The sequence below is a fragment of the Hemiscyllium ocellatum genome, chromosome 44, assembly GCF_020745735.1.
Source record: "Hemiscyllium ocellatum isolate sHemOce1 chromosome 44, sHemOce1.pat.X.cur, whole genome shotgun sequence".
NCBI classification, from domain to species: domain Eukaryota; kingdom Metazoa; phylum Chordata; class Chondrichthyes; order Orectolobiformes; family Hemiscylliidae; genus Hemiscyllium; species Hemiscyllium ocellatum.
The window spans coordinates 24,336,119-24,359,826 of NC_083444.1; the positions used below are offsets into that span (position 1 = coordinate 24,336,119).

Sequence of the window (23,708 nt, forward strand, 5' to 3'; positions counted from 1 at the left end):
GCTTGAAGGAAAACCACCTCACTCTGTCCATTCTCTTTTCATAACTGAAGCTCTCGAGCCTAGGCAACATTTTTTATAAATCTTCACCTGGGGAGGGTGCAGTGCTGTCACATCTCTCCTATAATGTGGATTCCAGAACTGCACACACTACTCTACTCTAGCTGTTGCCTAACCAACATTTTGTGCAGTTTCAGCATAGTTTCATCTGTCTTTGTACCATATGGAAGCAGTATACATGCACAACGAGGCCCTGTGGATCTTTAGTGCTTCCTGGGAACCTACCATTCATCATGTAGTGCATTGCCTCAACTGTTGGCGAATTCTGCAGAAGTGACACCAACTATTGAAAACTGAGATATGTAGACAGGAATGTTATCTAATTGGGCGGCTTGCTTAAGCTGACCATTTGCTTTTGATTTTTGATTTCTTTCAGTGATCATTGCATCTAAACTGACTTGTTAGCAGGCAAAAAGTAGAAGTTGTTCCATAATATCATACAATCTGACAGCATTGGAGAGGGGTCATTCAAACCATTGTACCAGTTTTCTGACTCTGAAAGAGCAATCCAGTTGAGTTCCTGCTCTCTCCATAGCCTTGCAAATTTTTGCTTTTCCAGTAGTCCTCCAGTCCTATCTTGGAAATTCTCATTGAATCTGCTGCCACTGACCTTTAGGCATTCCATATCACAACTGTGTAAGATAATGTTTTTAATATATCCAAGTCTCTCTGATTCTTTTGCTAGTTATTTTAAGTCTGGTTCCAAACCAACCTGTTTACATTCATATGGAGGTATTATTTAGTAAAAATGGTGATGGGAAAGTTTAGTAGTGAGATCATGGCAAATTTAAGTATCTGACTGACGTGTTTGAGCCTCTTGCTGTTCAGTGTTGTACTTTTAGGGTTGTTTTTTATTTTAAAACCCTTTTTGCGTTTCTTCCTTTATTCTGCATGACAGTTGCGTATGTTGATGTTTCTCTTTTAGATTCCCAGTACAGAGGAAGATCCTGTGACTATTGAAAAGGCTGAGACCCAGCACCAGCCACCGGTTAGTGAAGATGTTAAAGACCTGCCAGAAGAGGAGAAGCAGAGTGATGGAGTAGAAGGACAGGATGCAGTGACCAAAGATGAGAAACAAGGTATCAGATTAGATCAAAAATCAAAGGATGAGGGATTCTGCAGAGGAAACAGGATTAGTAACATTGACTGAAGGAAGAAGGCGATTCGTTGGTACTGAGGGTGTACAGTGGATGATTAGAGCATAACAGTCATGGTTCCTGTTTCTGATTGCTGTAGGGGAGGAGATGTCCAGCTAAATGGACCAAAGATGGTTAACTGGAGTTTAAATTACACAGTGCTTGAATGGCATAACTGGGTCAAGACAATGGATAGCATATCCCTCTCCCTGTGTACTAATGGAAGTATTTACAGTTATGATAGGGCTGAGCCCCGGGACAGATGTTCTCTCTACTCTGGCTCCAGGTGGGGATGGGTCATGCTGCAGGACAATCCATTCATGTTGAATAGAGGTGTAACTGTAAGAGTTCTCCACAAGCTTTGCATTTCAGTGCAGCTATAACTGAACTGTTCTCTCTTCTAACTGCAGAGACTGAAAGGAGTGGCAGGGAACCAACAGTCGAAAAAACCGATTTGACCTTGGAAATGAAAGAAAAGGTTGAGCCAGAGACTGCTGTTATTAAAGGTAATGATGGCACTGAGTGACCCAACTGTCAGGGATTCCCTAAGAAGCACAGTGTGAAAAGTAACTGAGGTACTGTCTGACATGGTCTCCATCAGCCTGGCTTCACCAAGCATACAGAGAGGAGTGTCTGATAACAGCCCGCTAGCAAACAGATTTTGTGGGTTTGTTATTCACTAAACCTTCAGTGCCTGAGGTTTACTTGTGTCCAGTATTTTTTTAAAGGTGTTCATGACCTTATTTCAAGGAGGAGACTTCTAACTGTTCCGTCTGTTGATCTTTAATCTTGACTTGCAGATCTGTCAAGATCCCTTTCCCCATATGCATGCACCTGATTTGTCTTGAACTGCTGCATTCAATTATGGTGAAAATATGCCCACAATGCTGTTAGGGATAGAATTTTGAGCCAGAAACAGTGAAAGAATGGTCTATGTTTCCAAATCATGATGGTATATGGCTTGGAGGGGAATTTGCAGATGTTGACATTCCCACGTTCTATGCCTTTGTGCTTCTAGATGGTTTTGGTCACAGGTTTGGCAGGTGCTGTCAGAGAAGCCTCAGTCAATTGTTACAGTCCACGTAGTAAGTGGTGCTGTGTTGTTGGTGAAGATAGTGAATGTCTATAAGGTTCCAATCGAGCAGGCTGCTGTGTCCTGGATGGTGTGAAACTGCACTCGCCCAGGAGAGTGGGGAGTATTCCATCGCACTCCGACTTGTCCCTTGTAGACAGTGGGCAGCTTTGAAGAATCAGCAGATGGGTTCCCCTGTCAAATTCCACTCGCACCAAGGATACAAGGGAGATCATAACTTGGTTGCCATGGCCAAGTTGGACCGAAGGATCGGTTTCCATGCTAGACACCTCTCTTACTGTAATCGGGACTGAGATGAGAGATGTTTTCCCTCAGTGGTGAGCCTGTAGAATTTACTACACGACGAAAACACTGTAGGATTTTCAAGGAGTTGGATATAGCACATGTGATTAAAGAGCCAAAGGATATGGGGGAGGTAAAGCAGGAGCAGGCTATTGATTAGTGGTGAATGGCTGAGCAGGTTCGAAGGGGCTGAATTGCCTTCCACTGTTCCTATTTTCTATGTTTACTATTTATATACTTTCTACTTTTGTACAGAGGAGACTAAAACAGAGAAGGATTTACGATCTATTAATATTAAAGATGAAAGCAAGAACAATGGGAAGAGGGAGGAGGACAGGACAGAGAAGTGCAAGTTCATGTTTAATATCGCCGATGGAGGCTTCACAGGTGACTTGTTTTTGTGTACATATGTCACTAACTATTGTTTAATGCATTTTCACTGGTGAGAGGATCAATAACTTGGAGGGATGCTGATTTGAACATAATCAGCAAAGGAAGCACCTTCAATTGCAACTTTCAAAACGCAGTTTAAAGAAGAAAAGAAATGCAGGATTCTGGGGAAAGGGGACTTTGGATAACAGTCTGTGATTCATTAGTCCCGTCTGTCTCAGTGACGGCATGGAAGGACACTTTTCTGGCCCATTGTTTCTATTGACTGTGTAGGAGCAGTTACCTACCACTATCTCACTGTCTCCCTGTACTTTCTGTTGAACCTTGCCTTGTCACTTGGTAGTCACATGAATATGGGGAACACTTAATAAAAGTAAATGTTAGGCTTTTTTATAGAGTCATAGAGATGTACAGCATGGAAAAGACCCTTCGGTCCAACCCATCCATGCCGACCAGATATCTCAACACAATCTAGTCCCACCTGGCCCATATCCCTCCCAACCCTTCCTATTCATATACCCATCCAAATGCCTTTTTAAATGTTGCAATTGTACCAGCCTCCACCACATCCTCTGGCAGCTCATTCCATACACGTACCACCCTCTGCATGAAAAAGTTGCCCCTTAGGTCTCTTTTATATCTTTCCCCTCCCTCCCTAAACCTATGGCCTCTAGTTCTGGGCTCCCCGACCCCAGGGAAAAGGCTGTCTATTTATCCTATCCATGCCCCTCATAATTTTGTAAACCTCTATAAGGTCACCCCTCAGCCTCCGACGCTCCAGGGAAAACAGCCCCAGCCTGTTCAGCCTCTCCCTGTGGCTCAAATCCTCCAACCCTGGCAACATCCTTGTAAATCTTTTCTGAACCCTTTCAAGTTTCACACCATCTTTCCTATAGGAAGGAGACCAGAATTGCACACAATATTCCAACAGTGGCCTAACCAATGTCCTGTACAGCCACAACATGACCTCCCAACTCCTGTACTCCGTACTCTGACCAGTAAAGGAAAGCGTACCAAACGCTGCCTTCACTATCCTATCTACATGTGACTCCACTTTCAAGGAGCTATGAACCTGCACTTCAAGGTCTCTTTGTTCAGCTACACTCCCGAGGACCTTAGCATTAAGTATATATGTACTGCTAAGATTTGCTTTCCCAAAATGCAGCACCTTGCATTTATCTGAATTAAACTCCATCTGCCACTCCTCAGCCCATTGGCCCATTTGATCCAGATCCTGTTGTAATCTGAGGTAACCCTCTTTGCTGTCCACTACCCCCTCCAATTTTGGTGTCATCTGCAAACTTACTAACTATAACTCTTATGCTCGCATCCAAATCATTTATGTAAATGACGTAAAGTAGAGGGCCCAGCACCGATCCTTGTGGCACTCCACTGGTCACAGGCCTCCAGTCTGAAAAAAAACCCTCCACCACCACCCTCTGTCTTCTACCTTTTGAGCCAGTTCTGTATTCAAATGGCTAGTTCTCCCTGTATTCCATGAGATCTAACCTTGCTAATCAGTCTCCCATGGGGATCCTTGTCAAACGCCTTACTGAAGTCCATATAGATCACATCTACTGCTCTGTCCTCATCAATCTTCTTTATTACTTCAAAATACTCAATTAAGTTTGTGAGACATGATTTCCCACGCACAAAATCATGTTGACTATCCCGAATCGATCCTTGCCTTTTCCAAATACATGTACACCCTGTCCCTCAGGATTCTCTCCAACAACTTGCCCACCACCAAGGTCAGGCTCACCAGTCTGTAGTTGCCTGCTTGTCTTTCCCGCCCTTCTTAAATAGTGGCACCACGTTTGCCAACCTCCAGTCTTCCGACACCTCACCTGTGACTAACGATGATACAAATATCTCAGCAAGAGGTCCAGCAATCACTTCTCTGGCTTGCCCACAGAGTTCTCGGGTGCACCTGATCAGGTCCTGGGTATTTATCCACCTTTAACAGTTTCAAGACATCCAGCACTTCCTCCTCTGTAATCTGGACATTTTGCAAGATGTCACCATCCATTTCCCTACAGTCTGTATCTTCCATCTCCTTTTCCACAGTAAATACTGATACAAAATATTCATTTAGTATCTCCCCCATTTTCTGTGGCTCCACACAAAGGCTGCCCTGCTGATCTTTGAGGGGCCCTATTCTCTCCCTAGTTACCCTTTTTGTCTTTAATTATATTTGTAAAAACCCTTTGGATTCTCCTTAATTCTATTTGTCAAAGCTATCTCATGTCCCTGTTTTGCCATCCTGATTTTCCTCTTAAGTATACTCCTACTTTCTTTATACTCTTCTAAGGACTCACTCGATCTGTGGGCGGCACGGTGGCACAGTGGTTAGCACTGCTGCCTCACAGCGCCTGAAGACCCGGGTTCAATTCCCGACTCAGGCGACTGACTGTGTGGAGTTTGCACGTTCTCCCCGTGTCTGCGTGGGTTTCCTCCGGGTGCTCCGGTTTCCTCCCACAGTCCAAAGATGTGCGGGTCAGGTGAATTGGCCATGCTAAATTGCCCATAGTGTTAGGTAAGGGGTAATGTAGGGGTATGGGTGGGTTTCGCTTCGGCGGGTCGGTGTGGACTTGTTGGGCCGAAGGGCCTGTTTCCACACTGTAAGTCTAATCTAATCTATCCTGTCTATACCTGACATATGCTTCCTTTTTCTTAAACAAACCCTGAATTTCTTTAGTCATCCAGCATTCCCGATACCTACCTGCCTTCCCTTTCACCCTGACAGGGATATACTTTCTCTGGATTCTTGTTATCTCATTTCTGAAGGCTTCCCATTTCCCAACCATCCCTTTACCTCCAAACATCTGCCTTCAATCAGCTTTAGAAAGTTCTTGCCTAATACCGTCTAAATTGGCCTTTCTCCAATTTAGAACTTCAATTTTTAGATCTGGTCTATCCTTTTCCATCAGTATTTTAAATCTAATAGAATGATGGTTGCTGACCCCAAAGTGCTCCCCCATTGACACCTCAGTCACCTGTCCTGCCCTGTTTCCCAAGAGTAGGTCAAGTTTTGCACCTTCTCTAGTAGGTACATCCACATAGTGAATCAGAAAATTGACTTGTACACACTTAAGAAATTCCTCTCCATCTAAACCTTTAACACTATGGCAGTCCCAGTCGATGTTTGGAAAGTTAAGATCCCTTACCCTAACTACCCTATTATTCTTACAGATAGCTGAGATCTCCTTACAAGTTTGTTTCTCAATTTCCCTCTGACTATTTGGGGGGGCGGGGGGGTCGGGTCTATAATATAATCCCAATAAGGTGGTCATCCCTTTCTTATTTCTCAGTTCTACCCAAATAACTTCCCTGGATGTGTTTCTTGGAATATCCTCCCTCAGCACAGCTGTAATGCTATCCCCTATCAAAAATGCCACTCCCCCCTCCTCTCTTGTCTCCCTTTCTATCCTTGCTGTAGCATTTGTATCCTGGAATATTAAGCTGCCAGTCCCGTCCATCCCTGAGCCATGTTTCTGTAATTGTATGATATCTCAGGGCATGGTTAGGAACATGGGACTGAGTTCATCTGCCTTCCCTGTTAGGCCCCTTGCATTGAAATAAATACAGTTTAATTTATTAGTCCTATCTTCTGTCTGTCCTCATCTGTACCCGTCGCAGATCGATCTCTTTCCTCACTATCTCCCTGGGTCCCACCCCACCATCTCACGAGTTTAAATTCTCCAAGCAGTTCGAGCAAATTTCCCTGCCAGTATATTAGTCCCCTTCCAATTTAGTTGCAATCCGTCCTTCTTGTACAGGTCACTTCTACCCCAAAAGAGATTCCAATGGTCCAATAATGTGAATTCTTACTCCCATACACCAGCTCCTCAGCCATGCATTCATCCGCTCTATCCTCCTATTCCTGCCCTCACTAGCTCATAGCCCTGGGAGTAATCCAGATATTACTACCCTTGAGGGCCTCCTTTTTAAATTTCTGCCTAACTCTGTGTAATCTCCCTTCAGAATCTCAACCTTTTCCCTTCCAATGTCGTTGGTTCCAATGTGTGTAAATCTATATTTTTAAAGACTTATCTTCAACCTGTGTTTTAGTGGCTGTGCCCAGGGTGGAACTATTTCCTGTTGCAGAAGGACCTTTATCAATGTTGTTAATTGGTCCAAATAAAATACTGAAAGGAAATATGCTCGTTGATGTTTGGGTTGTATTTAGTATACTAGAGGTCTAGTTAAGACTTAACCAGCAACAGTATTCCAGTTCTGGCACCACTTCTTGGGGAGGCTGTATTGACCTTGGATGGGGTCCAATGCAAATTCACCATAGTTTTAATTCATGAGGACTGGTTGCGCAGTCTAATTGATTCTGCGATGATCTTTTTGAGGCATTTAAGATGATTAAAGAATTTGATGGGGTCAATACAAAGTATCACCTTTTTGAAAGGATGGGTGACAAAGCCTAGGAAACAGCACCCTGAAATTCAAGCCAGGACGCTCAGGGTAATGTAACAAAGTACTTTTTTCACATGAAGTAAAGTGAAAAGTCTGGACATTTTTCCCCTAAAAAGAGAGCTATAAGGCTGAGAGGTTGAACAAAATTTTCAAAAGTGAAATTAATTTTCGTTGTGGAGATCTGAAATGAACTGGCATAGTTGGAGTTGAGATACAGATTAACCAGAATGTAGTCAAGATTAGAGTAGTGCTGGGAAAGCACAGCAGGTCAGGCAGCATCTGAGGAGCAGGAAAATTGACATTTCAGGCAGGAACTCTTCATCAGGAATGCTTCTCGGATGCTGCTTAACCAGGATGTAGTTGAGCAATGGATCAGGTTAGATTGGTCATTTGATTGTCTTCTGCTTGTGCTCCTAACAGGGGCAGTAGTGTGGGTTCTGGGTTGGCCTCCTATCCAAAGGCTGGGGAGAACTGAAATGGAAAAGGATTTGCCTCGAGCTTGTGATAGTATGACAGCTCCTTTACATACATTGGAATGAAATGAGATTGAGTAACCTGAGATACTGATGACAACTTTTGGGTGGATGCTAACAATGGTGTTTCTCTTAACAGAACTGCATACACTGTGGCAGAATGAGGAACGGGCTGCAATATCCTCTGGGAAGGTATCTGAAATTTGGCACCGACGACATGACTTCTGGCTGCTGTCTGGGATTGTTGTGTATCCTATCTATTGCTGCTCTAAGATGAGCCACTCTGTGCCAGGTTAACTCAAAGCTTTGTTCTGTTTTTAATTTATGACCACAATGCCACAAGTTAAATCTAGAGTGGAGCATCCTCTACGCTGTTTCATTAGGTCTGGTATGTAATGACTCTTGCAGGTGTGCTGACACAGTTTGTGCACAGCAATTGATTTTCTGTATAAGCTCCCTTGGTTGAATAATTGCTACCAGTTGCTGTTAAGGATAGTGAGCCCTTCTGAGATTGATCCCAGCTAGGGTCTGAACAGAGGTGGTTGGAGGTGGGGGTGAAGAGATTGGAGAATGAGTGATCATTGTCCTTACTGAGGTCCTCTTGTTTTTGGCTGTCTTATATTTGTGTGAGAGGCTACAATCCCCCCCCTATAAAAAGACTTGAAATCATTAGAATTCCTGTACTGCAGATAGAGGCCATGCGGCCCATCGAATCTGATCTGGCACTTTGAAGAGCATCCCACCTTATCCTCATAAGCCCACATTTTACCATAAGTTACTCATTTGGCCTGGAAATCGTTGCACTGTGGGAGAAGCCCATTAAGACAGTGGGAGATCATGCAGGTTTGACAGTCACCTGAGGCTGGAATCAAACCTGCATCTCCAGCATTGTGAGGCAATATTGCCAACCACTGAGCCACTGTGCTGCTCTTGTTTAACGACTTGTAAGAAGAAATTTGAATTCTGAGTGGCCAACTTGAATAATGCAATTTTAAATATTTGACTGAAACACATTCAAAATAACATTAACTAAACGCTATTTTTTGTACTGTAAACTTCTTCAGGAGAAATTCTCAGTGCAATACTTAAATCAGCTAAACAATTCCCTCTGCAGCTATACTTTCTTCTCTCGCTTTAGAAGACACTATATTCTTTTGCAGCAGTCTGAAGTGACTCTTGGCTCTCAAGGCCTTGCTGCCCTTTCTTTTCTAGCCAGATGCTTCTAATCTCTGAACTTGCTTTTACCGTAAGCATCAATTTGGAGCCTCCTTCCTTTCACCACCAAAGCTGGGTGATTCGTCTAATCTAATTTAAATCTTCAAAATAAGCTAGGTCTTTTTAGTCTGAGGGTGAGCTTGTACAGTAAACAGTTAAGACTGACTGACTGTCTAGCTTGCATTTTTTACACTCAGCAAGTTGCCCTATGACCGCTTACCCCCTCAAACTTAGCACCATGGTACCTACAGTCAAATAATTTATGTCCAGGTTGAAATGCTGGTTGGCTAACTTTTTCAAATCCAATTTCATTCTATCTTGAAACTCCCAAGTATAACTGTTTACAAAACATGACACTCTTAAGATTCATAAAGATTAAGTTGTAACAGTTCAACCAAATTTGAGTCACAGATGTATAGCATGGCAACAGACACTTCGGTCCAACTTGCCCATGCTGACCAGACATCCTAACCTAATTTAATTCCATTTGCCAGCACCTGGCCCATATCCCCCTAAACCCTTCCTATTCATATACACATCCAGATGCCTTTTTAACTGCTGTAATTGCACCAACCTCCACCACTTTCTCTGGCAGCTCATTCCATACACACACCACCTGCGTGAAAATGTTGTCCCTTAGGTCATTTTTAAATCTTTCCCCTCTCACCTTAAATCTGTGCCATCTCTTGTTCTGGTCTCCATCACCCTAGGGAAAAGATCTTGTCTATTTACCCTATCCATGCCCCATTTGACCTTTATAAACCTCTATAAGGTCATCCCTCAGCCTTTGATACTCCAGGGAAAAAAAGACCCAGCATCCTTGTAAATCTTTTCTGAACCCTTTCAAGTTTCACAATATCCTCCCTATAGAAGGGAGACCAGAATTGAGCACTATACTCTTGAAAGTAGCCTAACCAAGTTGTACAGCCATAACACAACCTCCCCAACTTCTATACTCAATACTCTGACCGATAAAGGAAAGCATACCAAACCTCCTCTTTACTATCCTATGTACCTGCGACTCTTCTTTGAAGGAGCTATGAACCTGCACTCCGAGGTCTCTTTGTTCAACAGCCCTCCCCAGGATCTTAGCATTAAGTGTATAAATCATGCCCTGATTTGCCTTTCCAAAATGCAGCACCTTACATTTATCTAAATTAAACTCCATCTGTCATTCCTTGGCCCATTGATCCATCTGATCAAGATTTCTTTGAGGTAACCTTTGCTGTCCACTACGCCTCCAATTTTGGTGTCATCTGCAAACTTACTAACTATACCTCTTATGCTCACACCCAAATCATTTATGTAAATAACAAAAAGCAGTGGGTGCAGCACCAATCCTTGTGACACTGCTGGTCACAGGCCTCCAATTTGAAAATAGCCCTCCATCGCATCCTGTCTTCTACTTCGAGCCAGTTCTGTATCCAAATGCACCTTAACTCCTAGCAGGTATGGATATGCACGATGGCAGGACATTCAGAATGATGCCCGGTTTGCCATTATCAACGAACCCTTCAAGTTGGAAGTGAACAAAGGAAACTTTTTGGAGATGAAGAACAAGTTTCTTGCTCGAAGGTTTAAGGTGAGTAACCTAGAAATTTAGTTATGGGGACTAAAACAATCGTATACATGGAGAGATGGAGTGCGACATGTCCAGCGAGTGCAAGAAACAACAACTTGCAATTAATTACAAGGCTTGCAAAGGTACTTTAAAGGAGTAATAACGAGAAAGTTAATGTCGAAACTTGTAAAATAGGGCCAATGGTGAAACGTTTGGTTAATTAGATAATGAGCATTTTGAAGGAGGTGTGGAGGGCAGATGTTAATGGAGAGAATGCCAGAGTTTAGAGCTGAGATCGATGAAGGTACCGCCAACAGGCAAAAGGCCAGACGCAAGAGGCCAGAGTCAGCATCACAGATCAGGAGAGTTCTGCAATCTGAAAGTGGTTGTGCAGATGGGGAGTGTTGGCAGAGGCTGGAGGAGACTTTACATTAACAGGATGCAGGCATCACCAGATAAGCTAGCATTTGTTCCCCATTCCTTGGGGTGATGAGTTGCAATCTGGAGTGAGGACACCCACACAGACAGTGCTGTTAGGAAGGGGTTACCTAGATTTTTGTCCAGGTGACAGTGAAGGAACAAGTGATGTACTTAAGCCAGAATAGAAAAATGTATGATATGGAGGGCAAACTGCAGATGGTGAAATTCCATAAATCGGCCTTTTCCTGAAAGATTTCAGGTTTGGAAAGCGATGTTGATCTTGCAGATGTGTCAGGAGGAGGGCGAGTGTGTTGAAGGCACATAGTTGGAGAGGTCGATGGAGCAGGCTGATTTATCCAGAATTGCATTGAACTTGCATTGTTGGAGCTGCATTCATCCAATCAAGTGGTGAATATTCCATCACACCTGACTTGCATCTTGTAGATTGTGGACAGGCATGGGGGAGTTGAGCAGAAATTCTGGCCTTTGACCAGCTTTTGTAGCTATATTATTAATATAGCTGCTGCAGTTCAGTTTCTGGTCACCAGCATCCCCAGGATTGTTATGGTAGGGTCAGCAATGCTAATTCTATTGAAGATCTTGGGTGATGGTTGGGTTCTGTCTTGTTGGAAATGGTCACTGTGTAACACTTTTGTGTGGAGAAAATATTACTTGCCACTTATCAACATAAGTTTGAGTGCTGTTCATGTTACAGCGATGGAGAGAGCTACAGTGGCTGGGGTGGATTGTCAGGGCTAGATGGGAGGGTGTAGGGTCTGGAGGAGACTACAATGAGTTCAGCTGAAAATTGCCACTGTGGATTATACTTACTAACCATTGCCAATTGCCACATTATATGTGTGCCTGTTTTAATACAATAACCCAGTGAATTGTTGAGTCATCTCTCAGATGTAATGTACCTCCTTTCTCTGTTGTGATTAGCTTCTGGAGCAAGCATTGGTGATTGAAGAGCAGCTGCGGAGGGCAGCCTACTTGAACATGACACAAGATGCCACTCACCCAGCCATGGCACTCAATACCCGCTTTGCAGAGGTGGAATGCCTGGCTGAGAGCCACCAGCATCTCTCTAAAGAGTCGCTAGCTGGGAACAAGCCTGCCAATGCTGTCCTGCACAAAGGTGAGTCTGCTAACTGCTGTGGCCTTTCCTTTAAACAAAGACCAGCATTTCTGTAATGCTTCACAACCTGAGGATGCCTGAAAGCACATTTTCTGTCCTTCAAGTAGAGGTGGTCGTTGTAGGAAAGGTGATAGCTAATTTGGACAGAACAAGATCCCAAAAATAGTAATGCAGCAGTGAGCAGTTTGGTCCATTCCTATCAAAGATTGTGACTATCAAACTTTGAAGCTGAGTAATTGGCTGTCTTCATGAGATATTTTATTGTCACTCTTTCTCCCCTTCCCCGGCTCTCATTGCCACTCCCCTCCCGCCCCTCCTCCCCTTGCCACTTTCTTCTCTCATCCTAGTTTTGAACCAACTGGAGGAACTATTGAGTGACATGAAGGCAGATGTAACCCGACTCCCATCTACATTGTCACGGGTACCACCAATAGCTGCTCGTCTCCAGATGTCAGAGCGCAGCATTCTCAGCCGACTAGCCAATAAGGGAAGCGAGGCTGCAAATACACCAGTAAGTTGCATCTCTGCCTGCTGTTTGCAAATCAAACTGTGTACTTTGACACCCTGTCTCTACACTAGGCTCTTTTTTGCAAGTGTAAAAGGATAGTCAACTCTGTAAGCACGTCCTCTATTCAAAGTATAACTGTTGATACTGGGAATATTCAGCTCCGGAAGAGTGGTGAAAGACATAGGTCAAAGATACTAGATTCTTCCAATGTTATCAATAATTTGTGTAGCTCTGCATCTGAAAGCTTCAGTCTGTCTTCAACTTGTTTGAATTCAGACCTCAGTGAACTTCCCTTTTGGTTTTTAATGAGACAGTTGTTGTTTCTGATTCCGTTTGGTGGTGGCTCAGTGGTTAGCATTGCTGCCTCTCAGTGCTTGAGACCCGGGTTCGATTCCAGCCTCTGGTGACTGCCTGTGTTGAGTTTTCATATTCTCCCTGTGTCTGCTTGGGTTTCCTCCCACAATCCAAAGATGTACAGATTAGGGTGAATTGGCCATGCTATGTTGCCTTAGTGTTCAGGAGTGTGTAGGTTAGTTGGATTAGTTTAGAGATAAATATCGAGTAGTTAGGTGGGTTACTTTTTGGAGGGTCAGTGTGGACTTCCACACTGTGGGGATTCTATTAAAAGTGATTTCTTACCTTTTTTTCTTCTTTTGTATTAATTAGCCTTTTTCTCATTGTTTATAATTAATTCTACAAACTGCAATTAACTTGTCGGAATGGGCACTTTACTGCAGCATCTTAGCTCAACAGTTTACTGGGTGAATGTCAAGGGAGGGTTACTTTGTATCTAACTCAAAGCTGTACTTGTCCTGAGAGTGTTTGGGGACATGGTCGAGGAAGCTTCGCTAACAGTTTGAGTAGCGGATAGTTTAATCTTTGCATTGATAGTGTCTTTAATAATTGAAGTTTGTTTGTAAGTTTGATCTTAGTTTCTAATTACTTGTTAATTGGTTTTTGAAAAAACACACTAATTAATTGAGTCAGTCCTCCCCAGATGACCTTGTTTGTGTTTGTGAGATTGGTGCTTGTGCAGTTACGGAGCAGGTTGTGTGGAATTCTGCTTGTACCTGTTGGTGCACAGTTATAGAATGATGGAAATCTGATCTCTAATCAAGTTGTAACTGGCAGTTATTTAATCTGAAATTTGCTTTTGCTTCCCAGGCTTTCCCACCAGGCCCATATACAACATCTCAAGCATATGGTGGCTCTTTTGGGCCACCTGTTCCTGTCAGCACACCTGGAGGCCCATTGAATTTCAGTCAGGTGCCAGGTGGCTCCTTTGTAACAGGTTAGTGATGTGTATTTTGTGAGCTGTAATTTGATTAACCATATTGTGGATAGAAATGCGATGGGTAAGCAAAGGGGACCTTAACAGGTGGTGGTTCTCATTTCTCTACACCGTTTCCTCGGGGAATAAGCCAAAAATATAGAAATCAAAAAAATCACAACTGGGGAGGTCTTTTTCTAATCTAGTCTGTATTAACATTAGTTCTTATAAGACTGGAGGGTTGCCATAATCGTGCAATAAGGGAGGGATAACCACATCTCTGGGTGAGAGTCTAGAATTGCAATCCAGAGAGAAACTGGGAGCCACTCACTAGAAAATTGGAAGAGTACTTGGACCCTTCTTCATCTGACCCAAAGATGTCATTACTGCAGTTGTGGGTGGGAGGGGGAGTGCTCACTAGTGTTGAAGGGCCAGTAATAGCCATGATGAATGAGCCACAACCCTTTTTTGTAAACCCTTAACACAGTACAGAAGGGAAATGAATTAATGTCACCACCGCTAATCTGCCTTTTATACCATGGATTCCTCGCACTAGCATAATAAATGTCAACAGTGCAGGGAGCCCCATAAACCGCTAACCAGCCTGCCTACAACTGTGCTGATGTACTATCGGTGAACCTGAGGTCACTGATTTTGGGAGGAACTGAGGATACAGCTGTTTTTTTCTTGTGAAATCCCCTCGTGTAGAAACCATAAAAATGATTTAGCTCAAAATGGGGCCATTTGGCCCATCTTGTCCAGAGGCAGCATACTTTTCAGGAATCTCTTGAGGTAAATCAGCTCTCGTCAAATGAGGTAATAGCCCTGCAATATTTCAGCTCTGTTCCTTCCCCCATAGTGTCAAAAACCCAGTTACTGTTGTTCATCTCTGCTATCTTGGTGAGTTAGCTGGAACGTCGCACAGTTCCTGAATGAAAAGATTGAGAAACAGACAAAATGCTGGAGAACCTCAACAGATTTGGCAACACTTGTTGAGAGGGGAACAGACAATGTTTTGAGTTGAAATGTGTTGGAAATTTTTTCATGTTTTCTGTAATGTTTGACAGTGATGAAGGAGGGCTAATGGGAGCAAATGGCATAGAGGCCCATTTAAGAGGTTGTCAATGGTAATGAAAGAAAAAAGCAACTAGGTGTAAAAACTTTCTTATGCGTGCTCACTCTGGTGTTCTTAATCACCAACCAGCCTCCTGCCCATTCACCTGTCCCTTGGGTATAGCATTGTCCTTTTGAGCAGTGCAAACAGATCAATGCTCCTCAGTACTTCAGACCTCAAGGTCCTTGTGGTGTGCATCCCTTTATGTTTCATCATCTTTCATTCTGCCAGTACAGATCCATTACAGTGAATCAGGCAAATAAAGTAACACTTTCTAATGCTGCCCAAAGGCAACATGAATACTAGGAATTTGCTCTCTTGGGAAATGAGGGAATAGCATTTTATTTCGATTCTGCATATTGAAGCTAGACCAGCATTTCCTGACCACTAGTTATCACATACAGAGTGTGATTTCACCTGGGGACAGCCAGGGAGATGTGGAAAAGATGTGGAAAATGCCTCCAAAGCTGCACTGAAAGGAAAGTGAGTATGAGTGGAAAACATGGGTGTTGCCCTTCACGGCTGAATGCCAAAGTCCAGCTGCTGTTTATTGATACACACCACAATGGACATATCATTCACTGAGTGGTGAGGGGAGAGGTGTATTGATGCCAAGTAAACTACGTCCTGTGTGTTTAAATGTTTTAGAGTTTGGTCTCTCCCAACAGCTTGATATTTGAACTAACGAAAGGGTTGTTGTTCCTTTTTTCTCTCTCCTGTCCTGCCCACCCTGCTTCTGTTCCCTCCTCCCCTCCCTCCTGCCTCTCATGCCCCCTTCTTTCTATTCTGTACAAGATCCTGTACAGCTCCCCCCACCAGTGAGCTTTCAACATCCCGTTTCTGGAGCACTCACAAGCCAGGGCCACCTCATCCTCCCACAGCCTTTTCTGCAGCCTCCCACCCAGAGGCCCATCTCTTTCAGTAACGACAAACTTCCTACTAACACGCTGGGAGCCGCAGGTGCAGCATCAACTATCATCCCACTCTCTATTTATGTCTTATTTCTTGTGAAGGCTGATGCTTTGAAACTGTGTCTGTGTCTCATCACATCTGTTGTGCATGTTCAGAAGCTCTGAAGGGAGGGACTTTTACCATCAGGATCTTTTTGACTGGTTGATTATGACATTTCTCTCAACCACTCAAATGGTTAAATGAGTGGGTAATGTGGACCAACAAAGTCCTACGTTCGGATTTTTTTCGCAGCATGGTTAACTGACTATTGTCCAGTTGGAGCAATTATAGCTGAAATGGCAGCAATATCTCTGTAATGTAACTCCATGCACCTGGATTAGGCAAGGTCACGTCCTAATCTCTAGAAAGTATGATTATCTTTTCTGATGCTCACCCTCAATAGAACAACCTGACAATTCCTTCCCCATGCTCAAGTACCAGGGTGAAGTTGTAAGTGCATTTTTCGAGGGGAGGAGAACTCCAGAGTTCCCACCTAGCCACTATGCCAAATATAGAAAACATTCCCATTATTTCTTCCTATACCTTCAGTTATTCAATTGCATGGTATAACATCAGAGTGAGGTAAGCATAGTCAACTGCAGCAGGCCTTTCTTGGACCCTTACTTGTGTGTTGCCCATAAGTGGAGCCAACCATGTACTTGAAACTTGCATTAGCTATGCTTGAGAGCTCCCTGTACAGATTATCAGTTTCCCTGCTGAGCTGCTGTTTTTTTTTAATCTGCTTTCCTCAAATTATTAAATTCTCTCAATCTACAGAATCAGACTGTTGTTTGCCTGTGATAGTATGACTAGAGGCTGGTTGCTTGGGTTAATTCGTACCTCTGAGCATTTGGTGACCTCGTTTCTGACTAGGAGTTGGTAACTGTTTTCTAGTGCAGAGTTTATTAAAATTAATCAGCTGTCTTGTTCCTGCTGAGCGATGTTTGGATCGAAATTTCTGTCCAATGAGTTATCCAAACCACATTAATTTTCATGACTTCCTTCATGAGTTCTGCTGGTGAGAGTTCTATCCATTTTTCCTGTTTGCATTCTATCATTCGTTCATTCACTTGTTCTTGTCTGTGGGACAGCTTCCGAACGTGCTTCACCATATGCATGTCCCAGATTTAATAGCTCTGGAGTTATCTCCATTCATCAACTTTGCATGCTTTCTGTCATACCTTTCACTGCACTGAAGCAGAATTTTGAACAGTGTCATACCATGTATTAAAATTGTAGTGATTATTGACTCTTAAGTTTTAGGTTTGAAATTAAATCGTGCATCATGTGTTTGGGTGACTTATTAAACCAATGTCTCTCTTTAATGAGTTAAGGGAACATCATCTACATGATGGTAATTGTTAATATTTGCAATATTAATTGTTAACTTCTGTACACACAGAAGTAGTTATGATTAGTTTAATAGTCAACATTTTCACTCTGGATTGTATGAAGTTTAAATGATTAGTATTGTTGTTAGAAGCAGTTCTTAACTGTTTTATTATGGACATATCTGGATGATTCAGAATCTTGACAGCACTTTGTATTTGTCTGAGAAGTAGTTGCTTTTCGACGATTTGAAGTTCAATTGTTACATTAAGTTGTTTCTCTGCACTGATATCTTGGCATGGACACCAGGGCAAGTTATTCCTGGAGTCAAGAATAAATTAACAGGTTTCCCACTCCCCATCGTTCTCTACGTCTTCCTGCTGTTATGTCAGGACAGTGATGTAGGAGGCATAACCTTCTGATGCTGTCTAGATTCTGAAGTAGAGCAACAACTTATGTTGGTGCCAGTGAAGCTTTCCTATACATGTAGAAATGGAGGGAAGGTGCTGAGGAGAATGAGGAAACAAAATGGTGCTACCAACCAGTGGTCCATTCCAGGTGGATTAAACTTGACCTTGTTTTTGGGGCATTTTCAAGCATTGGTAATATGGCATTCCAAATTGAAACTAGCTCACTGCCAATTGAATACCATTCATTGAAACCACCAGAGAGTTCATTAACATGAACAAGAATGAATACTGAATAGTCATTGAGTACTGCTTTAACCGGCAATTCATTCCCACCAATCCTCACTAGAGGCTGCAAGTGAGCTGAGAATGTGCCGGTATTGTCAACAGAGCCACTCATACCACAGAAACCATCTTCTCTACTATGAACTCCGATTTCTATTTGTTCTCAGTAAATGCTGTTCACAAGTACATGTATACACAAGTAGATATTTCAGCTGGATAAGCAGATCAGGAGCAATGCCATCTTCCAGTGTCATTAGCTTGGTTCTAAAGCATTGGAACAACATGCAGCAGCCTTCCTGCTCTTTCTATTGGAGGGTGGGTCAGTTACCAGGGGACACTTAATTTTGGCCAGAAGGTGAGGTTTACTGGGCTATTGGGAAAGAGATGAGAGTGTGGGAGCAGGACTAGTTAAATAGGTTGCTTACAAAAAAATGGCACAACAGATCGAATTGCCTACAGCCTTGCTGTGTTATTCTTTATTGTATCTGTAATGTGCTATCATACCTGTCACAATACTGGCGAGGTGCAGCCTTGGATGTTCAGTCAGTGCTGTTGGTATCGACAGATGGCTGATTTACAAAAGGATTGTGTAGATTATAAAGGTATAAACATTTGATTTCAATAACAGGTGAGCAAATACAATTAGAACTCTAATTGTATGTCATAAAGATCATTAAACCTGATTCAAGCTTAGTAAATCAAACTCTTTAATGGAGAAGAGAATCCCAAGGTGGCTCACAGGGACATTTTCAAACAAAAGTTTGAAACAGGAACTTGGGACCTAGAAGGAGGCTTAGGCCCTATTGAGCCTGCTCTGCCATTCAAAAAAATTAATAAGGGTGACGTGGCTATGGCTCCAATCCCATTTGGGATTCCAACTCAACCCAGATTGTTCAACTCCTTTGTATATGCATTGAGTATGAGAGTTGGAATGTTTATGTGGCTGTACAGGACATTGGTTAGGCCACTTCTGGAATACGATGTTCAATTCTGGCCTCTCTGCTATAGGACAGATGTTAAACTTGCAAGAGTGGCACAGTGGTTAGCACTGCTGCCTCACAGCGCCTGTAGACCCGGGTTCAATTCCCGACTCAGGCGACTGACTGTGTGGAGTTTGCACGTTCTCCCCGTGTCTGCGTGGGTTTCCTCCGGGTGCTCCGGTTTCCTCCCACAGTCACAAAGATGTGCGGGTCAGGTGAATTGGCCAAGCTAAATTGCCCGTAGTGTTAGGTAAGGGGTAAATGTAGGGGTATGGGTAGGTTGCGCTTCGGCGGGTCAGTGTGGACTTGGGCCGAAGGGCCTGTTTCCACACTGTAAGTCTAATCTAATCTAAGTTCCAAAAATAAATTTACAAGGATTTTGCTGGGATTGGAGTGTTTGAACTAAAGTGAGAGGATGAATGGGCTCAGACTATTTTCCCTGAAATATTGGAGGCTGAGGGATGACTTTTTTAATAGTGATTTATAAAATCATAAGGGGCGTAGATAGGATGAATTAGATTACTTACAGTGTGGAAACAGGCCCTTCGGCCCAACAAGTCCACACCAACCTGCCGAAGCGCAACCCACACATACCCCTACATTTACCCCTTATCTAACACTGCAGACAATTTTTAGCATGGCCAATTCACCTGACCTGCATATCTTTGGACTGTGGGAGGAAACCGGAGTACCCGGAGGAAACCCACGCAAACTCCACACAGTCAGCCGCCTGAGTCGGGAAATGAACCCGGGTCTCTGGCGCTGAGAGGGAGCAGTGCGACCGTGCCACTGTGCCACCGTGCGCCCAAGGTAGTCAAGGTATTTCTCCCCAGAGTGGTGAGTTCAAAAATAGAGGGCGTAAGTTAAGGTGAGAGGGACAAGATTTAAAAGGGACCTATAAGGGCAAACATTTTCACACAGAAGGTGATGCATGTATAGAATGAGCTGCCAGAGGAGATGGTGGAGATTGGTACAATTGCAATATTGAAAAGACATCTGGATGGGTATCGGAGTAGGAAGAGTTTAGAAGGGTATGGGCCAAATGATGGTAAATGGGACCACATCAATTTAGGATATTTGGTTGGCATTGGCAAGTTGGACCAAAGTTGCTGTACAACTCTACGGTGCAAATTTATCTAACTGTTTAGAATAAATTCAGTGATCCTGCTTCAATATTTTCTGGGGGAAAGAATACCAGAGACTGACAGTCCTGCACCATACGCTGTGCAATGACTTGTTCAAGGAGGTATCTTCTGAGGAATTTCCAAACATGGAGAGACTTACAGAAAAAGGAGAGTTTTAAGGAAGAAATTTAGAGTTTACAGTCAACGTGGCTGAGAGGTAGAACATTGGAAGGCTGGGATATACAAGAATTCAGAATTAAAGTAATTTGATAGAATAGTACTTGAGTATGCTTGAGAAAAAGACCTTTTATTGAGCTTATATGGTCATTTGAGGGTAGGGCAATGGAGGAATATTGAAAGAGTAGGACAAGTCTTAAACGAGGAATCAAGCAAGCTCAAAGGGGTCATGAAATAGCTTTGTGGCATCCTTAAATACAGGTGAGGTGCCAGATGACTGGACGTTTGCTCATGTTGTCCCCCTGTACAAGAAGGGTAGTAGGGATATTCCGGGTAACTACAGACCAGTGAGCCTGACGTCGGGGGCGGGAAAGTTGCTGGAGAGGGTACTGAAGGATAGGATCTATTTATATTTGGAAAGGATTGGGCCTATCAGTGATAGGCAACATAGTTTTGTGCAGAGGAGATTGTACCTTACCAATTTAATAGAGTTTTTTTGAGGAAGTGACCAAATTGATAGATGAAGGAAAGGCTGTTGATGTCATATACATGGACTTTAGTAAGGTGTTTGATCAGGTTCACCATGGTAGACTAATGGAGAAAGTGAAGTCACATGGTGTGCAGGGTGTTCTAGCAGGTGGATAAAGAACTGGTTGAGCAACAGGAGAGAGTAGTAGTTGAAGGGAGTTTCTCAAAATTGAGAAAGGTGACCAGTGGTGTTCCACAGAGATCAGTGTTGGGGCCACTATTGTTTGTAATATACATAAATGATCTGGAAGAGGGCACTGTTGGTTTAATCAGCGAGTTTGCAGATGACATGAAGATTGATAGAGTAGCAAAAAGCATAAGGAACTGTCAGAGAATACAGGAGGATATAGATAGACTGGAGAGTTGGGCAGGGAAGTGGCAGATGAATTTCAATCCAGACTAATGTGAGGTGATGCATTTAGGCAAGACTAATTCTTGAGTGAATTATACAATGAACGGAAGAGCCTTGGGAAAAGTTGATAGAGAGATTTGGGAGTGCAGGTCCTTTGTACGCTGAAGGTTGCTGCGCAGGTGGATAAAGTGGTCAAGAAGGCATATAGTATGCTTGCCTTCATCGGACGGGGTATTGAGTGTAAGGGTTGGCAGGTCATCTTAAAATTTACAAGACATTGATTGGACCACATTTAGAATACTTGTACAGTTCTGGGCGCCACATTACCAAAAGGATGTGGACACTTTGGAGAGGGTGCAGAGAAGGTTTACGAGGATGTTGCCTGGTATGGAAGGTGCTAGCTATGATGAGATGTTGAGTAGACGTGGATTGTTTTCATTAGAAGAAAGGAGATTGAGGGGGGGACCTGATTGAGGTTGACAAAATCATGAAGGGTATAGACAGGGTAGATAGAGATAAGCTTTTTCCCAGGGTGAAGGATTCAATAACTAGAGGTCACACTTTCAAGGTGAGAGATGGAAAGTTTAAGGGGGATACACACGGCACGTACTTTACACAGAGGGTAGTGGGAGTATGGAACGCATTGCCAGAAGAGGTGGTAGAGGCAGGCATGGTAGATTCATTTTAAGATCCGTCTGGACAGATGCATGAGTAGGTGGGGAGCAGAGGGATACAGATACTTGGGAATTGGGTGATAGGTTTAGACAGTAGATTTGGATCAACTCAGGTTTGGAGGGCCGAAGGGCCTGTTCCTGGCTGTAAATGTTCTTTGTTGTTCTTCTTTTGTTCTTTGTTTTCTACATGAATTTTTCTAAAGCATTTGACAAGATCTGTCATGGTAGATTGGTTCAGACATTAAATTGCATGGGATCCATGAAGAGTTGGTAAGTTTGTGTCCTATGATCAAGCCAATTTTGTATCAAAGGGTCTGTGACTAGTGCTGTTCCGCAAGGATCAGTGCTAGGACCCAATAATATATACAAATGATATGAATGAAAGTTAACAGACAACATGAAAATTGGCAGAATTGTGGATATTGAGGAAGATCGTCAAAGGATACAGTGAGATCAGCTGGAAAGTTAGGCTGTGAAATAGGTGGAGTTTCTGAGGTTGTGCATTTTGAATGTTGCAAGAGGAAAGCTTACAGTAAATGACAGGACCATTGGGAGCTTTAATATGCACAGAAATCTTGGGCCCATTGTTTCCTAAAAGTGGATAAGGTGGTAAAGGTGGTGTACAGCATGCTTGCCTTCGTTGGTCAGAGCATTGAGTTTAAAAGTTGGTAGGTCATGTTGCAGCTGCATTGGACTTTGGGCAAAAATTTGAATATTGTGCCATTCTGACCAGAAATTCTGCAGACTTTGAGAGTGAGCAGAAGAGATTTACCAGAATGTTATGTAAATTGGATTGTATTGGCAACAATGAGATATTGGACAAACTTGGATTGTTTTTGCTAAAACATTAGAGGCTGAGGGGTAACCTGATAGAAATGTATAAAGTTATGAGAAGGTTGGACAGTTGGAGTCTCTTTCCCAGTGTGGAAATGTCAAATACTATGGGGTATGTGTTTTGGGTGCAAGGGGAGTGTTTAAAGGTTTTGAGAAAAAATGTTGTTCATTTTTCAACTCTGGATGGTAGATGCTTAGGACATGCAGCCAGTGGAGGTAGCAGAAGTAGATACATTAGCAAAGTTTAAATCTGCATTTAGCTACGTGAACAGACAGTGCATATCCCTCCATTCTATGTGCAGCCAGATGGAATTAGTTTAGAATGGCATCTTAGTCAGTGTTGACATGGTGTTGATGGGCCTGTTCCTGTGATGTACTGTTCAACATTCTATGTTTAACAAGGGTCATAAAATCCTGAGCTCCAGGTTGTAACAGGTACAGGATTTTTTAAATATGGCAGTTGGAAAATATGGCCTAGTTTCCTGTGGTAATGTTAACCTGCTATGTGTATACCTCATTAAGTAGTTTTGAAGTGTATTGGTGGAATAAAACCTGAGAAAACTGTGGATGCTGTAAAATAAAAAATACAAATTGCTGGAAAAGCTTAGTAGGCCTGGCATCATCTGTGGAGAGAAATCAGTTAACGTTTTGGGTCAAGTGATGCTTTGAAATGTATTTTTGAGATTCTGTCCGGATAACCAACACGTCAGCAGAAACATGCTCCACTTCTCTATAACCAAGTAACTGTTTGCATACCAGGCCCTTAAACTGAATAATGACACAATTTGGAGGGGAGGGAGGTTGGGATTATTGGTAACTGAGGAAGATTACAACACAATGACACAAATAAATTTAGAGAATTTGTGTAAATGGCCAGATTAGTAGGTGATGACTCATTTTACAAAGTATGGTAAGGCCATGTACTCACTCAAAATGATGTTGAATGGGCTAGAGGAGCAAGGTTTGGGGTGCAGCTTCTCATTGT

The 23,708-nt window shown here is 42.9% G+C and overlaps 1 protein-coding gene across 6 annotated transcripts in view; it reads left to right on the forward strand.

Moving 5' to 3' along the window:
* Window positions 1–23,708, forward strand: part of chd3 (chromodomain helicase DNA binding protein 3) — a 111,178-nt gene that overhangs the window by 81,751 nt on the left and 5,719 nt on the right. For 5 of the 6 annotated variants that reach the window (XM_060854718.1, XM_060854719.1, XM_060854722.1 and 2 more), the window contains 9 exons: window positions 983–1,136; window positions 1,604–1,699; window positions 2,824–2,955; window positions 7,996–8,104; window positions 10,521–10,653; window positions 11,995–12,190; window positions 12,538–12,701; window positions 13,863–13,989; window positions 15,487–15,565. In XM_060854718.1, the coding sequence (XP_060710701.1) occupies window positions 983–1,136; window positions 1,604–1,699; window positions 2,824–2,955; window positions 7,996–8,104; window positions 10,521–10,653; window positions 11,995–12,190; window positions 12,538–12,701; window positions 13,863–13,989; window positions 15,487–15,565 (1,190 nt within the window). The remainder of the gene's footprint in view (window positions 1–982; window positions 1,137–1,603; window positions 1,700–2,823; window positions 2,956–7,995; window positions 8,105–10,520; window positions 10,654–11,994; window positions 12,191–12,537; window positions 12,702–13,862; window positions 13,990–15,486; window positions 15,566–23,708) is intronic. The other variant, XM_060854721.1, reaches the window with a different exon arrangement.